Source organism: Narcine bancroftii, chromosome 2 (assembly GCF_036971445.1).
Source record: "Narcine bancroftii isolate sNarBan1 chromosome 2, sNarBan1.hap1, whole genome shotgun sequence".
Lineage (NCBI taxonomy): Eukaryota > Metazoa > Chordata > Chondrichthyes > Torpediniformes > Narcinidae > Narcine > Narcine bancroftii.
The window spans coordinates 39777640-39803602 of NC_091470.1; the positions used below are offsets into that span (position 1 = coordinate 39777640).

The 25963-nt window shown below is 40.7% G+C and overlaps 1 protein-coding gene across 3 annotated transcripts in view; it reads right to left on the minus strand.

Annotated features, from left to right (window-relative positions):
- The window catches only part of mdga2a (MAM domain containing glycosylphosphatidylinositol anchor 2a), a 615537-nt gene that overhangs the window by 527531 nt on the left and 62043 nt on the right, over nt 1–25963 (minus strand). For all 3 annotated transcript variants that reach the window (XM_069916370.1, XM_069916371.1, XM_069916372.1), the window contains exons 6-7: nt 15337–15533; nt 8109–8241 (exon numbers count right to left, since the gene is read on the minus strand). In XM_069916370.1, coding sequence (XP_069772471.1) covers nt 8109–8241; nt 15337–15533 — 330 coding nt within the window. The remainder of the gene's footprint in view (nt 1–8108; nt 8242–15336; nt 15534–25963) is intronic.

Sequence of the window (25963 nt, forward strand, 5' to 3'; positions counted from 1 at the left end):
GGCAGCATGGTCCCTAATGAGGACTTCCTGGGGAAGGGAAACAACCTTTCATGAGGTGTGGCATTGGTAATAGTGCACAGGAGGCATCTAATTGGATGGAACTCTTCAGGGAGGACCTGTTGCCAGTAGGAGAAAGGCAAGCCTTTTGACCTCAGGACAAGGATGACGGCCTTCCAGATGGCGTTTTCTCTTTCCTCCTGGCAGTTTCCTCGGGGGTTGTAGCTGGTGGTCCTCCTAGTAGAAATACCTCTGGCTAGTAGATATTGGTGCAGCACATTGCACATGAAGGAGGATCCCTGGTCGCTATGGATATAGCAGGGTACCCGAACAGGATGTTGAGTTTGCGTAGTCACATCCAGGCAGGGAATGGCAAACTGGAACTGATAGTACTCAATGATGTTGAGGAAGTACAAGTTGGAGATTGAAGAGGGCAGGGGCCCCTTTAAATCCATGCTCAGGTGCTCAAAAAGGGGAGGGTGGCCTTAATCAGGTGCAATATGTCCAGCTGGTAGAAGTGTGGCTTTCACTCCGCACAGATCTGACTGTTCCTGGTCATTATACTGATGTCCTCAATCGAATAAGTTGCAGGCTTTGATGAACTGGTAGAACTTGGTAATCCTGGCGTGGCAGAGGTCAACATGGAGGGCTTGTAAAGTCTATGTGCGTACTGGCGCAAATTCCTTGGGACAGAATATCCAAAGGCTTGTTGAGCTTTCTGGGCAGATACAAAGTGTAGATACCATAAGTTGTTTGTAGGGAGTTCAATTCTTTCACCTCAGAATCTTGTAGGTTCAGAGTTCAATTCTCCAGCTCAGAATCTTGTCATTCTTGATTTTACTCAAGCATCTGTTGCTTGTTGTCCAACATGAAAGGGATTGCATGTTGGTCAGTCAGCAGGGTAAATCATTTGAGAGTAAGATGGTGTCTCCAGTGACATACCACCTCAACAATGGCCTGAGCCCCCTTCTCATTGGAGGAATGCTGGATCTCGGGGCCTTGAAGGGTGCAGGAGAAAAATGCTACAGGTCTGCCTGCCTGTTATAGTGTGGCAGCCAGGGTTTAGTCAGATGTATCACTCTCCACCTGCCATATTGCATTGCAGCCTTGGAAATATCACCTTTGATGCAGTTGAAGGCCTCCCAGGCCTCTGCCAATAGCGGAAAGGAGGTGGCTTTTATGAGGGGGTGGGCCTTATCCACATAATAGGGGACCCACTGGGTATAATAGGAGAAAACCCCAGGCATATTTTCAGGGCCTTGAGTCTGTGGGGGTATGGGAGATCCAACGGGGGGTGCATACAGTCGGCATCGGGGCCAATGACTCCATTCTCCACAACGCAGCTGAGTATAGCCATGCATAATGTGTGGAATACACATTTATCCTTGCTGTAGGTGAGATTAAGGCTTTTGGCTGTCTGGAGGAATTTCTGGAGGTTGGCATCATGGTCTTGCAGATCGTGACCGCAAATAGTGACATTGTCAAGGTAGAGGAATGTGGCCAGAAGCCCATGCTCATTCACCTTTTGGTCCATCTCCCTCTGGAAGACAGAGACTCTGTTGGTGACCCCAAATGGGACTCTCAGAAAGTGATAGAGGCCCAGCCATTTCAAATGCAGCATACTGACAGTTCTCCAGGCGAATAGGAAACTGGAGATATGCTGACATTAAGTCAATGGTGGAAAATACCTGATATTGGGAAATTTTATTTACCATGTCGGCTATGCGAGGGAGGGGGTTATGCATCCAGTTGTGTAAACCTGCAAATAATTTGATTGTAGTCAATAACCAGTGTTTTTCCCCCACTTTTAACCACCAGTACCTGAGCTCTCCAGAAGCTGGTATTAGGTTCGATGATCCCCTCTCAGTCAGGAGTTGTCTCACATCTGATTTGATAAAGGCCCTGTCCCCAGCAGTGCATTTCCTGCTCTTGGTAGCAATGGACTTGCTGTAGGGGTGAGCAGAGGTGTGGGGGGGTGGGGCATGTCTCATGCCAGTTGGGGATGTTCAGAGGAGAGGGTGTGTAGTTTAAAAACTGTCAGTTGTACACTAGGAGGAGTGGATGGGGCCCATCATATTCCATGGTGACACTCTTAAGGGGGCACTGCAAGTCCAACCCCAGTAGTACAGGTGCACAGAGTTGTGGCGTGGCAAACAGTTTTAAATTTTTGTACTCTGTGCCACGCATGGTCAGCGTCACCAAGCAGTTGCCACTGATCTCTGCTGAGTGGGACTTAGAGTCCAAGGAGACTCTGTTACTCTCTGGTCTCACCGCAAGGGAGTAATGCTGCACCATGTTGGGATGGATGAAGCTCTCCATACTTCTGCTGTCGATCAAGCAGCCTGTCTTGTGCCCATTTACCTCTATGTCCATCATCAACCTGGCAAGCTGATGAAGGCTGTTTTAGTCAAGTATGGACAAAGCCAGAGTAGCATTGCTATCTGATCCACTGTACTGGCTTGCTGTCCTGTAAGATGGTGGTGTAGTACCTGCACTGTCTGACCTGCTGTACTGGCTCATGATCTGATAAGATGGTAGTCCCCATGGCGCACATGTGGCGCTTCTTAGATTAGAAGATTGCTTAGATTTGCATACCTTTGTGAGTGTCCTTTCTTCCTGCAGTCCTTTCTTCCTGCAGCACTTGGGATGCTTCTACTGGCTGCAGAGGCAGCACTTTGGGTACTTGCTGGCAGCTGCAATCAGATCTGATTATGAGGTGGCCTGCAATCCCACGTCCCAAGATGGCAGTGCCCATGTTCCCCACTTGGCAGCCGTGTTATTGGACAAGAAAGAGTCCATGTTGTGGAGACCTACTTCTGGTGTTTTAGCCAGTTCAATGCCTTTCTGAAGTTTCAGTTCACCCTGTAATCAGATCTGATGCCTGCTACTCAGGCATATCGGATCAGGTCCTCCATGTACTCCTCTACTGATACAGCTTTACAGCCGCAAGTCGATCCAAGGTCTCATAGGACCCGAAGGTAATCCTCGATCAATTCCCTGGGTTGCTACTTACACGTGGCTTGGACGTACTTGAAGTAGACTTCATTCACTTGGGCCAGGCACTGGCCTTTCAGAATGTCCATTTCTTAGGTGAATGTCTCTCAGTCTCTGACCATCAGGTAAACGTGGTGCCCGATCTACGCAGTCAGTAAGTGCAGCTCGTCTGCGACAGATTGTACGATCTCGGTGGAGGCCTGCAGAAACACATTGAAGCAGCGTAGCCAGAGTTCTAACGTCAGATGCTTCTGGTGATCATGGGTCAACTTCCAGCCTCTCTGGTCTCAGCAACTTGTCCATTCAAAAAAAGTAATAAAATTGACGTATTATCAATAACTCCAAAGACTAGAAGTTACCTGACTTTTGTCACCATAAATAGAAGGCACATCTCATGTTGTTGACCCAAGCTTGTTCTGAGGGAAGGTTTATGTTTGTTGCTGCCTTTATTAGGGGGAGGAGCCACAGGTACAATCAGCAAGTGGCAGGTCAACCATACATGTTCAAACAGTATTAACAGTTGTTTTACCACAAAGATGAATATGCATCTGTTGTCCAAAGAACAAGTTCAATGGGTTCAAGAAGCAACGAGACTGGACACAAATTAGTCATAACAAATTGCCTGTGAGGTAAATTCGCCATAGGGAATCACACACACACTCACACAAGGCACATGCAGTACAACCACATTGGGCACAACTAAATATACAGTATGGAGAAAAGACACAACAACAGTACCTGCCACCCCTCAACCCAGTGCAGGTTTGGCACAAAGATTAATTGGAAAGAGGAGGCACGGTCAAACAATGGTTTGTTAGTGTGCACCGCAAAAGCCCCCACCCGTTACTGACACACACTTTAGTATTGATTCTCCAGAGTCGTCTCTGGCTTGTGACCTGGAGTAGAACTCGTTTCATTCCTTAGAAAAAAAGAGACCGAGCTTCTCCGCATATTGGATTTAATACCCCCTACTGGTCAACATGGCCAGCCCAGGATTGCATAAAATAGGGCAGGTGATTAATGGAGCCAGTGGCGACAACTGTGTGTTTTTTTTTAAAAAGCGGCCATTTACAAAGTGAGTACTCGGTGTGGGTGGTCTTGTCCTTGATTGACGGATGCAGTGGCCTCCTGTCATGTTCCTGCCAGAGAGGACACATGACCCTCTACATGAGATTTCTCACATCTAATGCATAATATTTCTATTGGTTCCTCAAAAAATATGCATGACATTTTCATTTCCTCGGTTTGTGTTTTCTCTGTAAATCAAAGGTATCCAAGCAAAGAGTTTTTCTCCCCTGGAGTTTCTGTGAATAGTGTCCTGCCATTGGCAGGATGAAATAGCTTTTTGCAACATGCTGGGTGAGTGAGCATACCCGTTCCTTCCCTGTAATACTGAAGGGTCTCCATGGGAGTTGTTAGTGGTGTTGTAATGTGACGTTATTATCCTGCCTGTACTGATGATTGCAAGGCTAAGGAAACCATTTGAAGTGCAGTGGGATGATCTCACCACAGCAATAGAATTTTAAAAGATAAACACTGTTTCCATTGTTTTTGGCTGAAAGGAACTTAATTATTAAACCAAAATCATCACGTTCTAGCTGTTTTGGATGTATTAAAACACCTTTCCAGAATAATGGTGGTCACTGTCCATCTACCAACTAATTATGGCCCAGCTGCTGATGCACTTCTTTGCGTCACCTCTGCACCCTTCAGCAACCTTAGTATGTGCTGCAGCCTTCAACGCAATCACTTTTATTGAAAGGCAGTCATATGAGTGTTTGCAATTGTACTGACCCAGATTCCTGACTTATACGAGTTCACGTTCAACCTGCTCAAATACCAGGAGCATTCTGGAATGGCTGATGCATTTAATCTCAAAATTTGCATTCTACACAAAGCTGGATTACATGCTCGATTGAACTAAAGAGAGTGGGGGGGGGGGGGTGGTGGGGGAGGAGCAAGGGTGAGAATAGGAAGAGATGCAAGAGGCATCATTATTGTCAAGTCATTCCTATAACAAGACCTCACAGCACAATTGAAGGGAAATATTTATTCTGATCAATCTTCTCTCACTTTTTTTCTAGACATGTTACAGAGAAAATCTATATTTTAAAAGAATGGTTCATAAAAAGATTAAATTTCACTCATTTATGCAATTTTATTATAATCCTATTTGATGCTACATTTAACAAAGCTTGAATATTTTCAGGTTTCTGTTGCAATATTCTATAAATTGTAGAGGAATCCAAGGGAAGCATTTAAAATCTATTTGAACTCCTAACTCTTTGAAGCCTAATTTCCAACAAGCATCAATATTTCAGAGCTACATGGAATGTCGATCATTTCCTGGAAAATCAAAGCTATTCTGAAAACTATCTTTCAGATCACCAATCAAACCATGCATATTCACACTCCTATTCGCCGTGGTGACCATTTCCCATCAGAGCTGCAATACATCCATGAGTTTTAGTGTATAGCTATATTTAGAAACCACCTATCTGTGAAGAGCAACTGCAAATACTCCCAATGTTGCTGTTATAAATGCACCCATCGAGCTTTTTTTTGTGTCAGCAGTAAACCTGCAAGAATCCAAAGTTCAGAATCATCACCTTGAACCTATATTCTTTGACAACTTGCACTGAAATATTATCAATATTATTCATAAAACTGCAGTGCCTTGGGGAAAAGAATATTTCAAGCCCAATGCATTCTTCACACTGACACATCTATCTAGGATACACAACTGGTCTGCAAGAAAAATGATATATGCAGGAGTTTAAGGCAATAATCAATGATATACATTAGGCCTATAAAGTCAGTGGCAATGACATTTGCAAGTTTATCAGTTGCAGTGAATGACTTATACCCAATATTGTCAATTTCAAGAAGCCAACTGTTATATGCATCAGAAGTGGAAAGATGTTGCCAAAAGCACACATTGAACCAGTATATTTGAGTTGGAGTTATAAGGTAGATCAATGCAAGCAATACAATGCTCCTTTGAGACATAGATAAACCATGGGACAGTGGTGGCAATAATGATTGTCATTGTTGCTATGTGGATTCCACGCCAAATTGCTTCAAATACGTTGGGAAGAAAATTCATCGAAAATCTCACCATAAGACCAGTAAAATACATTCACCAACCGCATCGGGGCAATTGTTATACTACAATCCTGTCCGCCAGCCAGAACTGAGACAAGGTAACCCAATAGACTTATATTACTCCATGTCTACCTACTTTAATGAAACTGGCTTTATAGCGAATACATTTTCAGAAAAGTGGACTCAACATCTGCCACGTTAAAGCAGCCATTTTCAATGGGGGCCATGAGCAACCCCCCCACCCCACTTCTGTGAGCCATTGCACATTTAATGGGGGCCATCAACTGAAATCAAAATATTTTTATAATACTTTTAAAATACTTTGAGCATTTTTTTTTTAAATATAGTCAGTAGGAGACAAGTACAGAAGAAATAAACTAAACACCTGCTTCACAGAGAAGGGGGGGGGGGGGGGCCCATAAACCTTGAACAAATTCCTAAAGCGCACATAGCCATAAGAAGGTTGAGAATGGCTGGGTTGGAGTAAGGACAAATACCAGATGCACAGATTTCCCCAAAAGTAAAAAGTAAATCAAATAACCTAGCAGGATCTATGCTCATTGGCCTACCCTCCTTTCCAGTGGAACATTTGATTCTTATTCATAGATCCCTCTATGGCTTCCTCCTACACACCTCTATCACCTATTTGAGCTCGAGAATCTCATGAGGTCTCCCGCTTCTCCAGTTTCTGCCTCTTAAGCATCCCTGACTTTCATCTCTTCATCTCATGGTTCCAACTGCCTTGATCAATATCTAGAATCTCTTCCACAAGCCTCTCCACCTTTTTACCTCCCTCTCGCCTTTTCTCATTCAAAGCAGCATCTTTGACCAAGACTAAATCAGAAGGAAAATATGTTGAGATTGTGCAGAATTAGTGTAATTAGGTACATGATGGCCGTAGTGTACTGAAGGGTCTTTTTCTGTGGTGTATGTTTCTAAGGCACTTTAGGACAATGACTGGTTGCACTGTGTTCTGTGATAGCTCGGTATCAAATTGCATTGAAAAAGCCAAGCACATGCAGTCTCTGCCCATTCTCTCTTTGTTTGATGTTGCTGCATGGAGACATTCTCTGAACTCCAGACTGCAGGCCATGGGCAGCTCTGGAGGGCCGAATGCAATGGTCCCGTCCCGGATCCCTAGTTGTGGGCAATGCTGGATACCAGGTCCATTTTATATACTTGTTAGTTGTAATTAATTTACTGTTTGTTAATGTGCTATGCCTGCTAGAGGTAGAGAAAGTTGATGGTACTGTGGGTTTAATCCTCACTTTCTCATTCGGGAGTTGAGAATGTTCAACAGTGATTTATTCACACCCGATGTGCATATATTTGTGTATCATTGCTGTGTATGTATTTTTAAGTTGTGGCCATTGCTGAACTCCAGGCTAGGCTGACTCAATAGGGCTGTCCCAGATCCCAAGCAGCGGCGACACTGGAAATTAGGTTCATGTGTATGTACTTGTTTGTTACGCCGTATACTATCCCTGTGGGTGATGGGTGTCAAAGATGATAAATCCTCGTTTCTGGATATACTGTGCCTATAGGTGGTGGGTGCTGAAGAAGTTAAATCCTCATTTCTGGGTATACTGTCCCTGTGGGTGGTGGGCACTGAAGAAGTTAAACCCTTGTTTTTCTGTATACCGTGCGTGTGTGCTCTGTACACTCTTTGTGAGTGTGTGCCGTTTTGTGAATTCCCCTGTGTGTAAATAAAGCCCACTGTTTGTTGATGAGTCCATCCTTGAATCTCTTTGAACCTATTCTTGAACACAATATGCGTAGATATAAGTGAAGCACTTCTGCGATATACTGCCTGAAAGGCATCTCTACACTGATCATGCTTTTCCCAAGTATTCAAACAGACCTTCCAGAAACCCATTATATTATGCTTCAATGGTCTGACACACTGGAAACATTCAAAAGTACAATAACTTTAAAAACTAATTGTTGGTTGAAAGGAAATATTATGTGCCTCGAAAAGCAACCTGTCTCCATAAGTTGATAGTACAGCTTACCTGTTGCATTGCTGAGCTTGAATGACACCATCTTGTCGGGGATGTTACAAACATTTCTGACTGATGCAATGCAACTGTAATTTGCATAATCCTTGGGCCGAAGATTCTTCAATTTCAGTATCTTTATTTCTCCCTATTATGAAAATAGTCATTGATTTAAAATTTGCTTGTGTACAACTAAAGGTTAAAAAAGGTCCAAAAGCACAATGGAAATCAGTATTAATGTTCAAGAACCAAAATGATTGACTGAGGTTGAGATCAAGAGGGATGAAGCAATATCCAATACACTTAAAAATGATCAAAATCTATCAAATGGATCTCTTGCCACAATCATAGAGGACACCTAATGTGGAAAATGATAAGTGCACAAGCACCTCAATCTTCAACAAATCATAATTCTGATTTCAAAGGAGATGTGTCCCTAGTTCAAGCCATCAACTAATGCAGAGCAATAAAATTTCACAGTTTTTGGTCTCTTAATTAAATGACCCACAAAAATAGAACAGAATGGGCGGGAAAAAAAGTTTAAAATCATTATGGTTATTGCCACCCTGAATGATGTTGAAAATGCTTAATCAGCTATTCTCTGCCTGCAGCTACCTCCAGAGTTCAAAGATAACGGCTGTTATTGACACATTAAACCTTAGGAAAGGAGTCTGTCCTCAAAGAGCACATGGTGCCACAGTGAAGCAGCATGAAAGTTTTGGTGGAGTTGAGGGAAGATGGAATGATGGGGTGGACACAGTATTCCCCTGGTGGCTGGGCATTCTGTCTCACTGTCAACATGCTGCATCATTGCCAGTGTGGCTTGTGGACAAACATGGAACACGACAAAATAAATTCTACCGAAGCCAATGGCCAAAATCATATTTTGTAAAATATTTGAGTGGCAGCGAACACCTCTCATCTACTAAAAAAAAAACCAAGGACATATTTCCTCCCAAGTGTGATTTAAAAAAAAATAGGTTGTGCAAACTTTATCCCAGAATGGCAAGATTATTGTAACATGTGCACAACTCTTCTCTATATATTCAAATTGAAACTTACTGTAAAATTTTGTCTTGACAATATGCATTGGAAACATTTAAACTAATGCCAATGAAACTAATCAGTTCTATGGTTTCCAAGAAAGTAGATTTGCAGTTATATGGTATTTTGACATTAAAAGGATATCAGAGATAATTATCCCAATTAAATTCAAGTTCAAATTCAGTTGCTGATTGGGATTGCTATATTTTTCTTGGACAAAAATACTGGAAACATCCAGCAGATCAGAGCATCTTCCAAAGTGAAAAGTAGAGTTAATGCTTCTAGTTGATGACCTTTTAAGAGTTCTGATAAAGAGTTATTCACTTGAAGCACTACCTCTATACATTTGTTTCTACCAAAGCTATTTGATTTGCTGCAAGTTATTTACTTTCATTACAAATACTTGCTCTATTTCGTATTGAATCTTGCCTGGCAATTCCTTTCACCTCATCCATCCATGATTCTGACAGATGCACAACCAAATACAACTATTGAACTTTGCTGTGATGTTTCTCCCCTTTGTCAGGGGAGACTACTTTACAAATATTTGTGTTTCTAAAAAGGGACCCAGCACGTCATCGACCAAGTCATTGATGAAACAGAGTCTGAAAAAGAATATAGGTTGGTTGTGTAAATGAGCAAAAATTTGGCAGATGGAGTGTAATGTGGGTAAACAGAAGGTTACCTTGCCTGAATAGTACTCAAAACAAAGTTGCTCAATTTATCACAGCCCATTTCATAATAAACAATTTAATTTTATTACCCATTTTATCAAAAGAATTGAAAAGCAAATCTTGCTTAAATAGAGAAAGACTACTGAACGTTGGGGTAAATGTTAAATATATTTAATATTTTTATTTAAAACACTGTAGAAACTGTTTCTGGCCATCGAATCCATGCTGCCCAATTAACCTACAACCCTGTATATTTATGGAGGGTCAATTACACCCACTTAACCTACAACCCCGTATGTTTATGGAGGGCGAGAGGAAACCACAGCACCCAGAGGAAACCCATGCAGACATGGGGAGATTGTATCAACTCCTTACACACAGTGCCAGATTCAAACCAGATCGCTGTAATAGTGTTGCACTACCTCCTATACTAACAGTGCCACCCCAGAGTGTACAGAGTGTGCTGGCGGTTCTCAAGCATGGAACACATGAAATTATCATGCAGGTACAGCAAGAAATTTTGAAAACAGGGTGGACTATAAAAGGAAATGTCTTGCTACAAGTATAAAGGACATTGGACCACCAAATACAGCTTCGCTCTATTTCAGGAAGAATTTGCTTGCATTAAGGACTATTTTGATAAAGTTCAGTCAGTCGATTCCTATCATGAACAGGTTTTCTTAGGAAGAAAGGTTGAACAGGTCGGACCTAAATTAAAAAAGAGGCAATCCTATTGGAAAAACAAGCTTTTGAGTAGGATTGAACAGATAGGATGTTTCTCTCAGTGTTAATGGAGCAATGTGGAATAAGAAGACAGAATTATGAGTTTCAGAATGGAGGGGATACTCAATTTAAAGAGAGAAATGGTGATGAATTTCTTGTCTTGGGATTTCAAATTCTTTTAATTTAAAATTGTCTGTCTCACAGAGTTCTAAAGGATGAGTCATTAAATATTTTTAAAGCTAAGGTGAATGCATTTTTGGACTATTGGGAAATGAAGGATTATAGGCAACAGACAGGTGGAGGCCAAGATCAGAGAAATTCTGACATTATGAAATAGTGGTGCCAGCTTGAAAGTCCTATTCCTGTTCCGTTTCTTTGCATTATTAGCCCAAGGCCAGAAAAGCTCAGCATGTACAAAGATCAGAGTTGGATATCAAATAACTCAACATAAAAATAGTGGAGAATTCGTGATGAGGGAGAAACATTAATTCCTTTTTTTTAAAAAAAAGGGAATTTTATTTAAAATAAAATATATTTATGTCTCAGGTTTTTATAGGGTTTTTTTTTAAACTCCCCCTCCCCTTACTGGAAGGGAGGTATCTTAAATTCTCCCCCTCCCCTTACTGGAAGGGAGGTATCTTAAACTCTCCCCCTCCCCTTACTGGAAGGGGGGTATCTTTTTTCTCTTTTCTTTTCAATATTATCTTCAGAATGAAGAATGTGTTAATTCAATCTAATCCTAGATGTAATGCTTTGGATAAGATTAAGTTAAGAAAAGAATCATGGTTATGTTTTCAATTTACAATTTATGTAAGTTTTGTATACGATATTGTTTATGTCATTTACCAGATTATTATATGTATAGGTTTTTTATTAAACTCAACAAAATATTTCAAAAATAAAGGAAGAGGGAGTTGCAAAATTCCAATCCAAAGTTCATTAAAACCAAGTCTCATGAAAATAGATTGTTAAAAACTCTGATGTCAAATAAAATATTTTATTCTCTGCTTTATCACTTACGAATTATGCAATGATGCAATGCATTCTCTCATGTAAAAATCTGCTCCAAAACACAGAATTTTTAATTGTAACATTATAATATTTCATTCTGAGCACCAGGGGAACAAACAATAAACATATGACACTCAGATTGAAGATGGGGGCCTGGAACGATTTTCCAACTGGAGTTTAATTGCCAGACTGACAAAGAATTTTCTCAGCAGTTTGGACAAATGGTTACAGGTAACTTTTCAACACAAGGACTGAATCCATAGCACTAACAATTCTCTACATTATAATGTTAATTTGACTATCAAAACAAAAGTTGTAATTATATGTTAAATCAATTTTTCATATTATTTATTTTATTGCAAGCACAACTTCACAATCGGAACTGCAAATTAGATTTGGTTGACACAGTGACTTCTGGGTGCAGATGTTTTTTTCCTAAATGCAAGTTGAAGTGCAAATTGACAGTTCAAGCAGACTTGGGAATTGCAATTCTGGGTGCAGCAGATCGCTGAATTTTTAACCAAATTATAGTGGTGGGACCTTTCATTGAATCAATGAAATCTGAAATCTGGATGATTGACCAATATCCATGAAAACCATAATAATAGGTTTATAGCGCAAACCCTCGAAATGCATTCACCACAATCAAGAACATACAACATATAATTTTTCCCACAACAATAAGCCATTCTTCAGTCCCATTTTTATCAAATGGACAAGCTGGTTAATAAAGGGAAGTTGAACACAGACTAGCAAAAAAGGGAAACAAGCACTGAATAATTCCACATTCATCTCAACCAGGCCACAAACACAATCTGATCTATTTCTCGATGCATAACTAAGCAGACAAATCATAGATTAATCAGGATGTTTTATGAATGGATCACAGGGGCACATTGCAGTTAGTAAATGCATCTCGTATGTTAGCAACATAATTTGGATTTGTGTTGATCGTATTGTGTGACTAAAGGATGAAATCTGCATATGAATGAAATACATACCTCAAAATAATTAATCAATGGACTATTTAAATTAATTCACATTTGGCTATCTATTAATATGGAATGCATAGGATTTTACCATGTGATTTTTAAAGAAGAATAAAATTTAAAAATCCACTGAAACATTTGATTTTTACCTCCCATCCCACTTGATTTTTATGGTGTTTTTTTAAATATAAAGACAAATAGAAAGATGAAGATTTGATAGAGCCTTTCATTAAAAATGTGCTGCATTTTTAAGAGACTCATTGTGGAATATATGGAATATATAACAGATACATACCTGTATGTAGCAGTTAGCACAACACTATTACAACACCAGCAACCTGGGTTTGAATCTGCCTCTGTAAGGAATTTGCATGTTCTCCCTGTGACCACACAAATTTCCTCCTGTTCTCCAATTTCATCCCACCATTCAAAAATGTACAGGGTTTGTAGGTTAATTGGTTTATTTGGACGGCACGGGTTCATTGGCCAGAAGGGCCTATTACCCTGCTATACTCTTAAATTAAAATGTAAAATTACAAAATTGCACCCAAGAAGCCCCCAAAAAAAGGTATAATCATTATAACAGGGTAGTTTATGCAATTCTGTTTGAACATGGGCATCTTTTTGTCTTTAAAACAGTATCAGAAACCCGGAGTACATGAAGAATAATCGCAGAAAGGACAAAAACCAAGGGGTGTAAATGGAAGACAACTGGAAGTGGGATTAGAGGATGGGCGAGGACAACATCTATTAAGCAGAGTCCTGGATCCTGAATCAAGGGACTTGAACTCTGTTTCAAAGCAAGAGAGAGATGGCTTCATCATTGTTTAAACAGGATTTGGAAGTGCGCATGAATGTCTGTGATTTGTCGGTCCATGGATGTACTGCTAGAAGTTGGATTCAGATTTTCCAACCAAAACAAACACAATAGACTGAACAGCCTCCTGTTTCATAATGTTTTAAAGTTCTGTAAGCCTTTCACATTCAGGAACATTTTCCACTCAGCATTGCACTGGACTGTCAGCTGGAAATTTGGCCTTGGCTCAATGAGAACTCTCACTCTTCGGACTCATTGGCAAATGTGCCAAAACGGAGTCATGAGTGGCTCTGCTCTAATTTATATTTTCTTTGAGGAAGTAACAAACAGGATAGGCAATGGAGGGCCAGTGGATGGGGTTTATTTGGATTTTCAGTCTGTCTTTGAGGCTACGAGGCTACTAGATAAGAGCGGATCCCATGGTATTATGGGCAAGGAACTAGCATTGATAGAACGTTGGTGTAAAGGGGGCCTTTTCAGGCCAGCTGCCAGTGACTAGTGGTACTCTGCAGGAGTCAATGTTGAGTCGGCTACTTTTTACGCTGTACGCAAATAATTTAGATGATGGAGTTGATGGCATTGTGGCCAAGGGGCAGATGATACAAGGGTAAGCGGTAGGGCAGGTAGTATTGAGGAAGCAGGGAATCAGCAGTGGAACTTGGACAGGTTGGGAGAATGGGAAAAGAGTGGGAGATGGAATACAACGCAGAGAAGTGTATGGTCATGCATTTGGGGAGAAGGAATAAAGTAGACTATTTTCTAACTGGGGATAAAATTTAGAAATTACATGTTCGAAAAGGATTTGGGAGTCCTCATGCAGGATTTCTGAAAGTGCAACTTACAGGTTGGCTTGGCAGTCACAAAGGCAAAAGTGATGTTAGAATTCATTTTGAGAGGACGAGAACATAAAAGCAAAAATATAATGCAAAAGTTTCATTAGGTGTTCGTCAGACTACATTTGGAGTATCACAACCAATTTCGGGCCCCATATCTAAGAAAAGATATGTCATTGAAGAGGGTCCAGAAGACGTATTTAAGAATGATCGTGGGAATGAAAGAGTTAACATATGAGAGCATTTGATGACTCTGGACCTGTAATTGCTGGAGTTTAAAAGGATGAAGGGAAGCCTAATAAATATTTAAAGGCGTGGATAGAGTTGACATGGAGTAGGGGTTTCTAGTAGTGGGAGAGTCTAGGAGAAGAGGCCACAGCCTCAGAATAAAAAGACAAAAAACAATTACTCAGGAAAAGCATGGAGAAACTGTGGAATTTGTTGGTACTGATTGTAGAGCTCGTCGAAAGAATCAAAGACTTGTTGATCCAAACCAAGGCTTTTATTAGCAAAAGACAGGAGCTCTTCACAGGTGGCCGAAGACCAGTCCGGAATGATCTGACCTGGCTAGGGACACAACCCTTTAAGGCCCAGACAGTAGGCGTGGCTAAGCTCTCAGCCAATCGCTGTAAGTACAGTCTAGATACTGTAACTATATACACTATGTACATTGGTGATAGATCTGTGCTATCACACTGATGTGGGCCAAGGCAGTGGGTATATTTCAAAGTAGAATTTGATAGGATTTTGATTAGTAAGGTTGTCAAGGCTTAAGGGGAAAAAAGGCAGGAAAATCAGCTTGAGAGGAAAAATATATCAGCCATGATTCAAAAGGCAAAGCAAACAATGGGCTAAATGGCCTAATTCTGCTCCTAGGTCTTATATAAATGTAGTTTGCATACCCTGGTACTATATTTCCAAAAGAAAACCTGTTTTATAGCCAGTTAATGTTTAAATTGTAAATATGCTACAGTTAGCTATCTATTGTCAGTCTATCTTCTTGAGAACCAAAATGAAGTAATAAAGAAGAGGGTGTAACAGAATGTCTACCAACCATTGGAGTTTCAATCAGAACATGGCATACTCCATTTATTAACAGTGAAACAACATTTAAATTAGTCTGGTTATGGACATAAAATTTTAATGACATACCTGGGTAAAAAATGGCTCATAGATTTCAACCCCCTTGTCTGATCCTTGTGACAGAATTTCTCTTCCTCGACGCCAACTGTATCTGACGGGAGGATTCGAATTGACCGAACACCTAAGGAACACCGTCCTTTCAAAGTAAAATTGTTCCTTTGCTTCACCTATACTTTGGTGTACCGTCAGCACAGGGTCATCCAAATCTGGAAAAGATTAAATTTTAATATTAGTTGTTTGTAGTAATGTTGGTGAAGCACCAGTTGATGAAGTAGACAAAGACGATGTGGTCAAACAATAATCATGGCTTTTATTAGCAGAAGCTCATGGTACAATAATGAAATACAATAGATGCATATACAGTTATATCCAAGGGGAGTGTTCTTAACAGTAGAGATAATGCACAGCCAATGTTCGCCAGAGGGGAGACAGGCAGCTTGGCAGACATTCACCACAGTCTCCCCGCGGCAGTTTGTGAACTTCAAATCTTGTTAATAATTTTTTTTTTTAATCTAGCTCTTGGTTTCAGACATAGAGGATTAGCATCTGAAATATGGTCATTGGAATCGATTTTAATCTTCTACAATTCTGTTATGTATTCATCACCTCATAACTAAAGAACATATTCCATTTGGTTGCAATCTATTCCCTGATGACAAAAGGAGTTTCATGAATCCTGAGATGCATTAATGTCATTCCAAGTACCTCACCGCTTCTCTGACCAATTTCCCAATTCATTCGAGTGCTCTTAGCAAAATCTAAATTGTGATGGAATAAGCAAGTAAAATTTCTTTCATATATGAGGGTACACATGTAGAACTGGACTCTCAGGATACATGATGGAGAATATTAGTCCTCAAAAACAGGTGTGCTTAGATCAGGTGAGAGGACAGTTATGAAGTACTTCTCAATTGAACCAAATTTAACTTGAACCCTTCCCCTTCCAATTTTAGCAAAGGGTAGTTGGTCAACTCACTCCCAGGAGATGGTTTAGACTTTTGTATATTTCACAGAGACTGTGGACTTTGAATTTTACTCCCTCAAACTTTTAATTCTGGCAGCTGAGTACCTTGGATCTCAGGAAACGCAACAACTAAAAGGAGACAAGGACAGTTGTGCAGAATAGATTAAAGAGCTGAGAAGCTCTGTGCTGAGAAGCACAGCAAGAAGCCTTTCACTATCTCCAGTGATCAGATCTTTGAAGGATCTTTATGTTCTCCCACAAACCTTTTCTCCATTGCTGAAGTACATCCAGCCGGCAATGATTGCCATGCCAATTCCAGAAATGTTACCAAATCACACCAAAAAATGCACCACTCAAACCCTGATTCTGTCTTCAAGTTAATATCAGGGTGATAAAGACGCAATTTCCAAGAACTCCAGATTTTATAATGCTGCAACACAAAGAGAAACTTAAAGAAATAATTCAGAAAACAATTCGAGACTGAAATTTTATGTTCCCTTTCAAGTGGTGTCAATTATCTGCAGCCAAAATAGAATGAAAGAGAGGGGGTCACTTCAAATCTCTACACTGGAAGTTGGTTTCAAAATGAATCCCAAGGGAAGTTAATAAGGTCTTGTAGCAGTAGCTACACCTGCTCCTGCAATAACACACACAACCAGATGGGTTGAGTTCAGTGAACAGACTAGTTTATTCCAGCCTGGACCTGGCTGAGAACTGCGCTGGAGGGCGCTGACGTCATCTGGGTATCACGTGGTCCCAGAGCGCAGGTTTCTGAGCCCTGAGCTGGAAGGAAGGGACACCCCCGATGGCACCATTTTGGCCAGCTGCCCCACCGCGTGGCTTACAAGCGGGGCCGGTTCACCTGCCTTGTGGTGAGCAACCACAGTCTCTGTTTTACATTAAGTGATGAGGTTAAACTAAAAGGACAGATTGTCAAAATACAAAGAGGAATAAAGGAAGTAAACATGACAAATGACAAGGTTATACTGAAGAACACATCTGCTGCATTGTATAAGAATCCTTATTGTCTCTCAGCCTTGTTTGCAATCACCATGTTTTAAAGTAATTAAAAATACTGCTGATCATAACTGACAACCTTGAGCAACTTTTTAGCATCTCTAATTACACAACAGAGCAGACAGTAAGAGTCTTTGCCCAAGAACTTGGAGTTGAAACACTATTTGCTGGTCGATATCTGATATCAAAATCTTTGCAAGTCATTCTCACCCTGATGGCCAACATACATTTGTAGCAGTACTGCACATTAAAAATCGAATTCTACATTCCTCCAATTATCAAATAGCATATGAAGAGATGTGCGCTTTGTGATAGTACAGATTCTATCAAGATTGTAGTGTAGGATGACTGTGATTGGCTGAGAGCATAGCCACCCCTGCTGGCAGGTCTTAAAAGGATGCTCCTAGCCAGACCAGGTCATTATGAACTGGTCGACCTACATGTGATACGCTCCAGTGTTCTAGTTAATAAGAGCCTTGGTTTGGATCAACGAGCCTTTGATTCTTTCAACGCGCTCTACACGCTTACCTCATTACACAAGAATCATAGGTTTCCCTTCAATTTGGTGGCCTATTGTGAGATGTATAATTATAAATTCTTGGTCAGGCTGAACATTTAACTGAAATAATTCAAACTTTGGGAAGATGAAGCCCCATGACTAATAATTTGTGACTTTTTGAAAAAATATATCTCTACATAATGCAAGGCAGATAGTCAAAGTAGATTTTGGACAGCAGTACCTTGACAACAACCTTAATGCATTTATAACTATGAGACTGCAGTCAGCCTGTCCAAACAGCAAGTTTTTGGTCTTCAAAAGACAAACTTAAATTTTGTTGCCCCGTTAATATATTAATGACTTTTGCATTCAATTGAAGCGCAGAATATTGAAAAGTTAAATGAAAGATAATATGTTCACTCATTTTAACATCTTCTAATTGGTTTAAGCTACCCTCCAGAATTTAAGAAAGTAGCTCAAGGAAACAGGACAAACAGTGTTTTATAATTAGATGTGTATTGACAATCTACCCCACAAGTTACATGTTTTAAAAAATGTGATTAAAAACTTATTATAAGTGATAATTCACCATAAATAAATATGTAGAGCTCACCAAATGTGTGGAAAAAATAGAAAAATTCAAGTGTATTTATCATCTGATTATATAAGTAAAATCCAACAAAACAATATTATCCAGTCCTCAGTTCAACACACTGCAAATGCACATGCAGACATAATATATATACAATCAAACGATACATATGCATCAAACTTGATAACAAATGTTAAAATAAGTATTATTAGTAAATAAGTAGCTGAGTCATGGAGGGTTTGCATAAGCAATTCATCGGTTATTCAGCTGTCTCACTCGCCACAGGAAGAAACTGTTTCTCAGCTGGTGGGCCTGGCTGATACTCAGGTATCTCTATAGTCTGGTGCTAATTTATAAATCTCAATATGATTGGCTCATACCAATGAATTTTTTTTTGGATTAAACAGTCACAGAAGCAATTTTAACCTTTGAATTGCAACGCATTTATGAAACTATCACTGATAAAAATGCATTAAAATCATGAAAATAACCCAAATCACATCAGAGTTTAAATTGCATGAATAAAGCTTTTTGATTGCCCATGGAAAGCTTCTTTAAGTTTACCCAAGGGAATAGTTTTCAAATCTGTCAACTAAATATTGCATTAAGATTGGAATTATTTAAAATGCCATTTTAGAATCAAATAACTGATCTGGCTTGTTGTTTCTGTACAGCGATTTCAAATAGGAAACCAAATACAGTGTGGGTTTAAACGATTTAATTTCCTCAACTAAGCAGTTGTCTTCAATCACTCTGCTGACCTCTGATCATTTAATTTACCTTTGGCTTCCTGCATACTTTATCTTGGGTGGTCTTTTAATTATTGTATCATCATTCATGATCTGTATGTAAAAGTGAAAGTTCCGGCCTTCCTCATTGTATTCTAAAACTTTACTTGCAAAGCCGAAAATGGCATGTCAAAGTGCTCCTGATAATGTTAGTTCAGAGATTTTTTTAAATCATCCCTTCTCTCAATAAATATGTCCTTTAAGTGATAATTCCACAGACAACAGTTTAAAGATTCGCAAATGCAAGTTTAAATTTGAAAAGTGGCTCCTAACATAACACTGAATAGTATTGCAACTTTATTTTGGTTCTTATTTTGCAAGGAACTGCAGAAATCTGGAATTGAATGCAGTTTCTGGATCATACATGCAGGACTCTAGATTACTGACTCAGTAACTTCACCACCATGCTGCTGTACACATTATGTTGTTACTTACCACATAGAATCCGAAAACACAAGTAGTCAACTGGTCTCTCATGGCTGGACTCTGAGAGAATGCTTAGAGAATATCCCAGAGTACAGCCTTTCCCCAATAACTGCAATTTATTGGTCTTCCATTACTTATTCAATTCTCTTTCTGAAGTACAATAATTTGTGTGTATTCCAGATCAGAACAATCAGATGGAGACACTTCTCAGTGTTTCCTTTCTATTTATCCTTACCATTTAAAATCAAAAACCTCTAGATGTTAACTTAACTGTCAAAGAAAATAGTTACTCCATGTTTTGTCTGTCAAAAGTTCTGGTGATTTTTAATTAGAGTTCCTCTTAAGAAGAGCCACTACATATTTCCAATCTCCCAATGCCTCACAGGTGCTTTCCTGGTACTGAAGCTGCTTTAATGGCAATGCTGCTGCAGACCCGAGAGAGCAGAGACATAGCACTGCTCCAAATGTTTCATCTACCTGGTCTTAATGCTGATGGCTCTGTACAGATTTTAAATGGCCTGTGAAAAGAGTCGGATGTCTACAACTGGGGATGTCTGCGCCCAAGATGGCAACGTCAGTGCTCGACAATGGCCATGAGAGGTTGAAGACTTTGGGGCACAGTGGGGCAGCTTAGGACACAGAAATAGGGAGAACCCCCTCCCCAGCTCATTGTGAAGGAGAAGCACGGGAGACGCCCCTACAGCATGGTGAACACGATAGCGGAACAGCGAAGGGCTTAGCAAATGAGGGACAACAATGGACTGCAGGCAATTTGCAGTCAGGAAACCTGCACAGGCTATGGGTTGCTGGAGACTGGGTCATAGGAGCCAGGTGTTGGAACTGGGATTCAAGAAGGTGCGTGGGGTTCCTGGGGAGAAGGTTTCCTGAAGGTTTGAATCTGGAGCTCAGGTGGCAAATGAATTAAGCGGGAGTCTATGCAGAAGGCAAAAGTTAAAGTATGTTGCATTTTTTATGTATTATTACGTGACAGTAAAAGGAACCTTGAATCTTGAGGTTTGACCTTCCTATTTTAGTGGCCTTCAGAATTGTGCACATTATTCCAGGCAAGGCTTCTTCATTGAATGTCACAACATATAATCTCGTGCATTTAACCACCATTTCAATTTATAGATTTAATTGTCATTCCAAGTCTGAATCCCAGCCAAACGTTAGTGCAAGTGAGCATGGACTCTGCATCATGTGAGAAGGTACAGCAAGTACTGAGTGAGGAACTCAACTCAAACCTTTTGTTGGAAGGATGGTTATTGTTGAAGAAAATGGTGATTGGCCTTATGTACCCAATTCCTTCCATTCCATCGCCATCTCTCCAAATTCACTGAATGTCCTGTTTAATACATTTCCACAGAATTAGCTCAAACCTAATTATTGTTAAATGTGTAATAAAGACATAATAAACTCTTAACTGTGTTCAGCAATTGAAAAGCATTCAGTGCATTGACAGTTCATGCTCGTCTCGCTAAGGTGTTGCGAAAGAGTGGATGAAGTGCCAAGAACACTAATAAAATCCTTGAATTCATTTTAAATTTAGCCTTACAGCACAGTGGCAAGTCCTTTCAACCCATGAGCCCGTGCCACCAAATTACACCCAAGTGCCCTTCAACCCCAATACATTTTGAAGGGTGGCTGGAAACCGGAGCACCCAGAGGAAACCCACAGAGACACAGAGAGAATGTACAAACACCTGTCAGACAGCACCAGATACAAACCCTGGTCTACGACACTGTAACTGCGTTGTGCTAACAGCTACACTAAATGTGCTGCCTTTATGTTGATCATGACCATCCAGGTTCTTTGCTCTTTAACAGTGGCAACTGTTATCCATGTTTTAATTGCCTGGCTTATCCATCTTGTAACCATCAAATCAAACGTGTAGTGGTGCAACAATAGTAGCAATACAAATGCTCTGCAATTAAACTCAACAATTTCTGTCTTAAGTACTTCTTGATTGCCAAACGGCATCTACGGTGTGATTGTGAAGCAAGTGTCTGCAATCTCCCAAAACAATCAGCTCTGCAATTTTATGGGATGGGGGGAAGATTCTGTGAGAGGGTGATCAAAAGGCATGAGCAGGGAGTGAGTATTGAACATGAAGAGGGTATGAGAAAAGGCATATGGTTGCAATTAAAGGGCTCGAGGTGAAAACTGTAGCATCATTAACCTGGAAGAAATCCTGATGTTGCTGATTCTAACCATTAGCTATAAATTAAGGAATAGAGAGGTTTTTTAAATTATTGAGACCAAATGAGCTAATGAACCACATAAAATGGGAAAGACGAGAAGTTGGAATACAAACAGGGAATACTTACACTGCAATTGCCTAGGGATGGACAATTAAATCTTAGTTGGGGGGGGGGGGGGGGTTGATGGTGGGGAGGTGGTGAAGATTGAAGTTGAAAATAAGAAATAACAACCCAAACACAAAGAACAAAAAGCAAAAAGCAAAAAAATGCTCAAGACTGAGTTAAGATGAGCAAGAAAGCAAAGCCTTTTTATGATATGAGCCACGTTTTGAAATGCAACAGGCAGGAAAGACGACAGAAAACTTATCCCAGTGTGAAGGCTTCCTGAATAAATTAAATGAGTTTATTGTCCTATATATAGTACAGATGTAAAGTTAATGCTTTGATAGCTTCACAGGTATGTAAAATACACCAACAACTACATGAAAATATCAAATATAAATAATAATAAATGTTATTTGACTATTAATGAACAAACGATAAAAATTAAATAACTGCACAAGTCAAAAAATTAATAAATAAATATTTAATAAATATCAAAGAATTCGAATTTATCATCTTGAAATTCATTGTTTTGTGGCAACATCATAGATCAAGTATTTCTATAAATTACATTTCAAAAATAAATAAAGTGCAAGAAAAAAGGAAGTGAGGTCGTGTCTGTAGTTCATTGTCCATTCAGGAATCTGATGGCAGAGGGGAAGAAGCTGTCCTTGTGCCGCTGGATGCTCATCTTCAGGCTCACAATGTCATGGCTATTCCTCGAGTCAAGAATGATGGTCTTCATTTCTATGGGCTCTAAAGTGACTTATGGGTCCAATCTTGGAAAATGGCACATCGAGCAAAGATTCCTGTGCATGTATTTGTTTAATGTGTACTTAGATGTTGCACTCCAAGAATTGCACAATACTTCACAAATCAACCAACTAGTTCCAATGGCATGAAAACCACATTGATTGGAGCTGATGGCTTTGTTACAGCCTTCATCCGCCCTCACAGTCATCGAGTTCGAAGCAACTTTGTCCGCCTGTTCCACCATTGAGGGCTTGGTTGGATTGTTCTTCATCGGGGATCTCACCCTCAAGGTGTCCTTGAGAATAGAGGCTGCTTTCTTAAGACCCTGCCTTTTCTAGATGTCCACAATGGAGTGAAGACTTATGCCTGTGCCTGTGATGTCACTGGCCTAGTTAACAACTCTCTGGAGATTTTTCCCGTCCTGTGCATTGGCAGCTCTGCACGGCAGTGAGGAAACCCGCCACAGTAGATGAAAATTCGCAATTACAGGTGGTGGACAACTGTGATGTTACAATAGTGCAGCCAGTTCTCCAGTTGAAATAGATCTGATATTCATTACATGGATGACTTATGGTGATTTTTTTTAGATAAAGACAATAACATTCACAGAAATTGCAGTTATTTGGCTATTAGTGCATGCATTTCAGAGTTAATCATGTACAAAATACATCAGTGCACTTAAACTGTAGAGTCTCCCATTTAATTGTTAGAGTCTTTCCTCCATTATTTCTGATCCAATCCCTTTAATTTAACCCGGTTATTTGCAGAAGGTAATTAGATCTTGCTTTTAAAATGGATTCCTTTCTTTTTATTTACATAAACTACTCCTTGTTCAAACAACTTTGAGACAATGTTCCAGTTAGACTATCATGTGCATGTGTTCATCTGCCTCTCAATTACTTTGAACAAATGAAATACCATAAAGAAGGCAGGCCAAGAAAATATAGATGATTGAAGACTGACAAGGTCTTGGGAAAATCCAATCGGAAAAGTGCCAACATTCTTCTGAAGAGAAGCTGCATCAAATTGCTCACAATCTCTCAATCTTCAAACTGAGATTCTGATCCTTCCATAACAAAGGCCACCTGCTGCCATCTCCACAAACACCTGAATTACCTTTCCATCAGACCGGCTTCCTGAGACCCCCTCCCATGTTATAGTTATCACCAGTGTTGAGTAGCCAATGCTCTCATGGGTAGCTTTCCTTCCAATATAATTTGCAAACATCAACTCAATACTGTTGAACCCATTGCCAATTGTCATTGCTATTCATGGCCCCCATTTAATTGTTAGTTACTGAGGGTTTTTCAAGATTCAATTTATTATCATTGTAATAAAAAAATGTTGTATTACATGATATTTCTTTTTTCCTGCTGCAAGCCAGACGGATTTGCCACTGGCAGGATTTGCCTAATCACCTCTTACAGTCAGACTTGCAGTCAGTGAGAACGAAGCAAAAGAGAGTCTCCTCCCCACCCCCCCCTTCCCCACCCCCAGTGTTACCGAGCATCCATGGATTCACCTCCAGCGTTTTCACAGCCCCCGAGAGTCCAGTCCAAACCATCAGCAACTCGAACTTCAGATCCAAACCTCCGACACAGTCAGGAATACTTGAGCACCCTCAGCACTTCCTTGCATCCTGGTTCCGATACCTGGTACCCCTCCATCCAATTCAATCCAGTCTCCAGGCGCAAGTCTCCCAACAGCAGTCACCAGCAGCCCATGGCTTCCTCCCCTCGAGTCGCCAGCAGCCCGCCCATTATGTGCCCTTGTCCCTCAGCCACTGAGCCCCCACATTGGTCTGCCACCGTGGTCACCATACCTGCGAGCTGTCTCCTCTGCTTTTCCTCTTTACACAATGTATGATCTTCTCATCCTCTGGTGCCTTGCTCCAATCCTCCTCTTCCTCAGAGTCTGCAGCCCCTTGTGCCTGCTACCTATTAATAGGCACCACCATCTTGGGTGCAGACTCGCAGTTGCGGGATTTCAACTAAAACCACCGCCGGCTCCCTCAACAGCCGTTCAAAGCCCAAGGGATGCCATCGTTAGTCTCTTAATCCTATTCTTGGCATCACCCTTCCTGCATCTGGAATTCTCCAGCAATCAGACCAAAGCCCTTGCACAATCTTGTTCTCTAGCACATAACTGCGTTTGCCTGGATTCTGTTTTATGCAATTCTCTTGATAAACTCCTGAACCTTCAACTTTCTCAAATTTAAGATCCTCCTGGAAACTCCTGTTATCTCTTCAAACCTCAGCAGCTTGGTTTTCTTCCCCCAGAGTCTAGGTGAATCACCTCAGATTTCCTTCTTCATTAAAAATTGCTCTATATTCAGTAGCTGTCACTATAACATCAAGAAAGGAAATTTTACTCCTACAATGCCTTGTTAAGCCAGCCTTGTAAAGGAACAACAAAGAACAAGACTTTTATTATATAGGCAATAGAATATGATTCACCTGTCACCATGGTAGACATTTTGAAATAAGCATATGAAGGGTTGAACAGATTTGAAAAGAGATCGATCTTAAACATGAAGTCATTTCATCACAAATAGCATGAATTATTGACATACGACTGTTGCAGGCTGTCAAGCACAACATTAGAAAGTACTGTTTAGATTTGGAAGGGGCCAGCCAGACGACATAAATGGGTTTATATTACAATTGTGAAAAAGTAATGGGACCTATTTTGGTTCCAGGTGACAGCCACTCAAAGTGGCTCAGGTTAAACATAGCCCCAAGCGTTACAACAGATCATGCAATTGAAGAGTTAAGTTCTACCTTTGAAATAACCCTCCCCTACATCGAGAACATCTGCAGGGAACACTTCCGACGCAGAGCAGCAGCTATCGGTAAGGATCCACACCACCCAGCATATGCTCTGTTCTCACTGCCATCATCAGGAAGGAGGTACAAGTGCCACACGACTTGCACCACCAAGTTCAGGAACAGCTGTTACCTCTCGATCAGGGACTTAATTAAGGGCTTGTTGTAGCAGCTACACTGCTACTGAAAGAACACGCAACCAGACGGATTGAGCTCAGTGAGCAGAAAACTAGTTTATTGCTGGCTGCTCGGCTGATCTTCTACTCCCAGCCCGGACCTGGCTGAGAACTGCGCTGGGTGGGGGGGGCCAACATCACTTGGGTGTCACGTGGTCCCCCAGCGCGGGCTTCCGAGCCCGGTGCTGAGAAGAAGGGGAAATCCCCGACGGCGCCATTTTGGCCGGCTGCCACGCCGCATGGATTACAAGTGGGGCTGGTTCACCTGCCAAGTGGCATGCCGCCACACAGCC